General features: G+C 36.8%; 1 protein-coding gene across 1 annotated transcript; it reads left to right on the plus strand.

The window, feature by feature from the left end:
- Window positions 1-206: 206 nt before the first annotated feature.
- Window positions 207-5,084, plus strand: LOC129398511 (beta-defensin 107A). Its single transcript, XM_055116188.2, has 2 exons — window positions 207-1,033; window positions 4,632-5,084. Exons 1-2 carry the CDS (start codon window positions 964-966, stop codon window positions 4,772-4,774), a joined length of 213 nt encoding a protein of 70 aa, XP_054972163.1. The 5' UTR covers window positions 207-963; the 3' UTR covers window positions 4,775-5,084.
- Window positions 5,085-6,000: the final 916 nt, after the last annotated feature.

Consider the following 6,000-nt stretch of genomic DNA (forward strand, 5'->3'; position numbering starts at 1 on the left):
ATTCTTTGATACAAACACAATCTAGAATTATGTTGCTTTATTTCCACATATTTGAAAATATCCTAAATAGCTTATTTTATAGATTTCCAATTTAATCCCCTTGTGGTGAGAAATATACTCTGAAGAATTTAAATGTGTGTAAACACATCAATATTTGTTTTATGGCCTAGCATATGGTTCATTTTTATGAATGTATCATATGTACTTGAAAAAATGTGTATTTTGCAGTTGTCTTATGATGTGTTCTATAAATATCAATGCAGTCAGTGGAATGGTGGTATTGTTCAGATCATGCATGACTTTGCTAATTTTTCCCTGTGTTCTATCAGTTGCTGAGAGAGTGGTGTAAAAATTTTCTACTATGAATATAGAAGTGTCTATTTCTCCCTTTAATTAAATCAAATAATATAAAAACATGTTAATGGTTTTTATGTATTTTCAATGGATTAACCCTTTTCTCCTTAAGCAACAGCACTCCACGCAATATAGTGAGACCCTGTCAAAAAAAAAAAGAAAAAGAAAGAAAACCTGCACACGTACTCCTGAACTTAAAATTAAAGGTTTTTGTGTGTTTGTTTTAATTATTATTTTAAGAATAGATTTTATGTAAAATCATGTACTAGGAAAAGCGTGGTGGCTATATATCTTATAGACATGGTAATACTTGAGATAAGACTTGAAGGAAAAATGAGAGAAGTCTAAGCAGAGACACAGAATAGAATATTCCAGGCAGAAAGGCAGGGTTCTCTGCGTTTGTTTCCCACAAATGTGGTTTAGTTAAAATCTGATCCATCAGCCCACACATTAATCAATGGAGCATGGAAAATAGTATGTTCCCAATGAACATTACAAATCGAGGATGACTTCCAGTCCCTTCAGAGCAGTAGAACATATTTTAATCAATGCCCCTTGATAAAAGAGCTTGATTCCAGCTACTGCACTTCCTTCATCAGCTCTCCACTGATGCCTGGAGCCATGAAAATATTTTTCTTTATTTTTGCTGCTCTCATTCTTCTTGCTCAAATTTTCCAAGGTAAGAGGGAAATTATTCTAAAAGTAGAGATGGCAGTCTGCTCAGGATCTGTCTTTTGAGATGAAAGCTCAACTTTTACAAAGTTGAAGGTTCCAAGGCAAACCAGTCACTGAAAATCTTTTCCTGAGCTCAGACACAAAACAATGGGACCACATTGACCGGGACCATCTCCATCCATAATAGTTTCTAGTCAACTTCCCTAACAGCTCTGCCAAGGAATTCAGACTTCTTTGTACTTTTAGATCTCTTTCCTCCTTTTGTAATCTGCAACGCAGGTTCAGCACATTCTTTTTTTTTTTTTTTTTTGAGACGGAGTCTCGCTCTGTCGCCCAGGCTGGAGTGCAGTGGTGCGATCTCGGCTCACTGCAAGCTCCGCCTCCCAGGTTCATGCCATTCTTCTGCCTCAGCCTCCCGAGTAGCTGGGACTACACGCACCCGCCACCACGCCCGGCTAATTTTTTTGTATTTTTAGTAGAGACGGGGTTTCACCATGTTAGCCAGGATGGTCTTGATGTCCTGACTTCATGATCCGCCCTCCTCGGCCTCCCAGAGCCCTGGGATTACAGGCATGAGCCACCGCGCCTGGCCAGCATATTCTAAAGTGATTTCTTTAAAATGAAAAAAAAAAGAAAGAAAGAAAGAAAGAAAAGATTATCCAAGGAAATGCCAAACATATTTGTTAAGTTAGGGAAGTACAGCCTTTGTAATCTAAATTAAACTAAAGTTATGTTACTAGATTCTTAGACAGCTAATTTTTTTTCATGTCTGAGTCGTCGGTCCAAATCTCTTATCCATACATTATTTTAGACTTTTTGGCTTTCACACACTGGTTGAAAATTATGCCATTAAAACCACTAAACTAACATCTTGCTTACTATTCTCTTAAGTCTTTGCGTCTTTGAGATTCTCTTTGCTTCATACAACCACGACTCTGTTCCTAAGAAATGTTTATGTCCATACCTCCTCAACTATCCTTCGTTCCTTCTGTTGTGAAGCTTTTCCTATTAGAGGTTCTCCATGCATCATGAAGCCCCCTGTCTGTTCCTTCATGGCTCCTGAATTTCTACTTTCCTTTATTACACATTCTGTCCTCAGTAGTCCTGGAAAACCAATAGATATTGAATGTGTGCTAACCAATTGTAAGAAATTGTTCTGTCCACTATGATAAAGGTAGGTAAAACGAAGAGGTAAAAATATAAAGCATGGACATTGACCTTAATTTGCTTGAAGTTATTAGTCTATTCCTTCTGTGTTGTTCGAAAATAGGTTGCTTGTAGTGGTAAATAAGCTTTCAATACATTTAACATGTATAAGTAAGTATATCAATGAGACAGGAAAATTCACAAATAACTTTAATATGAAACAGTTTTCACAAGTGCCATAAAAGATGCAAAGTATAAAGAGAAGTCATAGATGTGGAAACTTGGTTCTAACTAGGAAATGCAGAAAGGCTTCCTGGGAAGTAGTATTTGTTTTGCACATTTGGAAATAGGCAAGACTAGAACTAAAGAACAGAGCCAGGGAACAATGTCCCCATGAAAGTTTCAGTGACTCCATGAAAGTCTCAGTTGTAAAATCAGTTCCCGATTTTCTGCCCTCAGCATCTTTTTGTAGATGTCAGACAATGCTCCAGAATAGATAAACTCATTTAAAATTGTCTTCTCCATCCACTTTAATCAGTACTCCAATTTATTCAGATCAGTCTATAGATGTGGATGCCTAATAGCTCCCTGTCCACAAAACTCATCTCAGATGTATTTGAATTACAATAGTAAGCATAGTTTGGGCACAGATTAGAACCACCACCATCACCATAATCACATAGAATCTCAGAGTTAGAAGTGAATTTAATGATCAAGGTAATAAACATAGGTTATTAGGCCAAACTATATGAGTTTGGATCTCAGTGCTAATCTTTATAAGCTGTATGCACCCTGTGTTTTACTTTCCATTCTATAAATGATAATAATAATAGCATTGTTTTGAAGATGAATAAACTTGTTATATTAATTAGAAACTAACTTGTTATAATAAAGAATCTTAATGATAGAATGACTGAAGAAAGACAAAACCTTATTTTTCTTTCATGTAAAAGTCCAAAAATAGCTAAGTTGACTAGGTGAGGGTAGAGGGTTCTTTTTCACCAAGTTATGTTGTGATTTGGGCTGAAGGTCAACCCTGCCATCCTAAACAGTTGACCATTTTATTTGGTTCCAAGGATATTCTAACAGGCAGGGTTAGAAAGTATAGAACCTGATTAAGATTACATGGAAGCAGCTCACATCATTCCACTCCTTTTTCATTTTTCCAAATTTGTTCATGTGGACATATAGAAATAGGAAGCTAGGAGCTGATGTGATTACCTAAGTATTCATGTGTCCAGCTAAACCCAGAGGTTCTATGACTAAAAGTCTGAAGGTAAAAATGACTGCTTTGGGACAGTTTAACAATCTCTCTGTATAACTGCTTGAGCAGTGGCAGGCACATACTCTATGCTATGTTAGAGTTTACCATTGTTGGTCATTTGTTCTTCTACTTATTTTTTTGTTCTCTGCCCTAATTCAGTATTGAACACCCTATACATGTATATATATATATATGTGTGTGTGTGTGTGTGTGTGCGCGTGTGTGTGTCTCAATTGATTGTCCAGATGCCTGATAAATTTAAGTGATCTGTAGTTCACAGTATCCCAAGTTCAACTTTGGACTATTCAAAACTTTCTCCTTAATTTGAGCAGAAATCTAAGTCCCTGCAATTTCTTTCCATTAGTCTTTGCCTTAACTTGGCACTAACAAAATATATTCCACATGATAATATTTCAGATATATGGCAGCTAATATATACTGTTTCTCCCCCAAAGTTGTTATTTCCAGGAATAAACATTACTCCTTTTGAGAAGAACTGCTACTTCTTCCACTATTTTTTCCTAAGAGTGTATCTTACCAATTAAAAAAGATTCCTGTTTTGACATATTTTTTCCTCTTCAACCTAATCTCTGTTATGAATGAATACACATTGCCTATGTCTCTCTAAATTTGCTTGCCAGAGCTAAATACACGATTCCATTGGTGTTCTTTGCACAGTAAATTGAGAAGGACTAGCATCATGTTGTTTATCTTTCTACCTAAAACTGTGAGACTCCGACATCATATGCCAGGGCATATGATCTACTATTGGCCTGCCTATAATGTAACAGAACAATCTTTAACTTTTGCTATAAATCAGAGACTATTTGGATACAGGGGAAAAAAAATCTGTTGGTAAGGATCGTTCATTGGAATTAGAAAGTATTTTGTCATCTTCCTTGGAAGAAACATTCTGTTTCTGTACAAGCTAGATATGATTTTGACATATGAAAATCTTTTCTGTTTTTTTCCAATTGGCTATTTAATAAGGACATTGATTATATTGTACCAGGGGTCTGAGCTCAGACATGACTGTTCAGATAACATCTGATTTTTCTAATTTCTAGGTTTATAGTCTGTGTCTCTAGGAGTTATGGTAATGAGGAAGTCTGAATTTGGCCTGGGCGATGTAATTTTATCTTACAGTTACTAATTACTAGATAACTGAAGACAAATTGCTTTCTTTACTTAGCCAGGACAGCAATTCATAGAGCACTAATTAGTAAGAGAATGGAAGGTCACTGTGAAGCCGAATGTCTTACCTTTGAAGTAAAGACTGGGGGCTGTAGAGCTGAATTAGCACCATTTTGCTGCAAAAACAGAAAGAAACATTAAAAACTAAGCACCAGCTGCAAGAAACAAAGAGGTGAAGATTCTCTGGCTGCTATATCAGTGGGATAAATCTCTCTGGACCATCTCTCTTTGATCTGCAAAGTTTGGATTATCTGAAGCCATGTCTGTCCAGTTCCCAGTGCTACAAGGAGATACCCTTCCTAGGCTGTGAACTTCTTCCAGGCAGACACTATATCTTGTTGACCTTTGCACTCTCAGTTCCTGACACACGGCCTATTAATGATTTCTTTTACTTTATATAAAAGTGAGCCATTGAATACACAGATAAAAGAGATGGAATGGAATGGTTGGACTGGCACTCAGGTGAATTGAGTTCTAAAGTTATAGCTCTGGCTTTAAACAGATGTAGGACATTGGGCCCTCTGTGCCAAGATTCTGGTATCTATAATGTGAGCAGATTGAACCTCTCAGTAAACGGAATACCTGCTAGATGCTCATTGTGGCTGCTTCAGCAGTATCACTGTCATGTACTCCTTTCTCTCTTTTATAGGTAGGAACTGTTTAGATTCTTGTTCATTTACCTGTTCGATCTAAAACATCAAGTTTTAGAATGAAATGCACCCATATCAAAATTCAAGTTGGCTGTAGCTTGAGCAACATCTTCATTCTGGCCATTTGCAGTGAGAATTGATCAAATCATGGGTTTCTGAAGCAGTAAGTTCCCCAAAGGTCATCGAATTCAGTGCCCTTATTACAAATGAGGAGAGTGAGACTGACTGAGTCACATTTATATTCCAACTTCGGGCTTTCTGGACTTGTCTGCTTAGCATGTCCACAAAATAGGATGCTGGAAGATAATAGAACAACAAAAGGCAGTCCTAAAGATGGAATGTTTCTCAGCGGGTTCAGGTGAACAGTTAAATGGAGGAAGAAATTGAAACAAACTGAAAAAAAAAAAAAAAACCATAGAAAGAAAAAAAGACACTTTCTAAGAATCTCTTTTGTAATCCTGCAAACCCTGCCCTTTCAGAGCATAACAATGGCAAACTGAGGCTTGCCTTTTCCCTAATTTGCCAAAATTTGGAGTCCCAGCTTTCTAGCAGAAGAAAGCATATATCACAGACCATTTCATCGTAGAAGATTTATAGTACACCATCCCAGAACAGAAGAAGTAAAATCCCTCTGCGCTGCTCTAGAAAATGTCCTTCTCTATTCAGTTAAGCTGGCTTCCTGTAGAGATGTAAATAAAGGAGAAAAAAAAATCTGGA

The sequence above is a fragment of the Pan paniscus genome, chromosome 7 (genome assembly GCF_029289425.2).
Source record: "Pan paniscus chromosome 7, NHGRI_mPanPan1-v2.0_pri, whole genome shotgun sequence".
NCBI classification, from domain to species: Eukaryota; Metazoa; Chordata; class Mammalia; order Primates; family Hominidae; genus Pan; species Pan paniscus.

Bases quoted from the DNA above. Each gene is read 5' to 3' on its own strand.
- LOC129398511 (XM_055116188.2), top strand. From the start codon at position 964: ATGCCTGGAGCCATGAAAATATTTTTCTTTATTTTTGCTGCTCTCATT. The intron at 1,034-4,631 runs GTAAGAGGGAAA...TTCTTTACTTAG, and splicing joins TCTTGCTCAAATTTTCCAAG to CCAGGACAGCAATTCATAGA.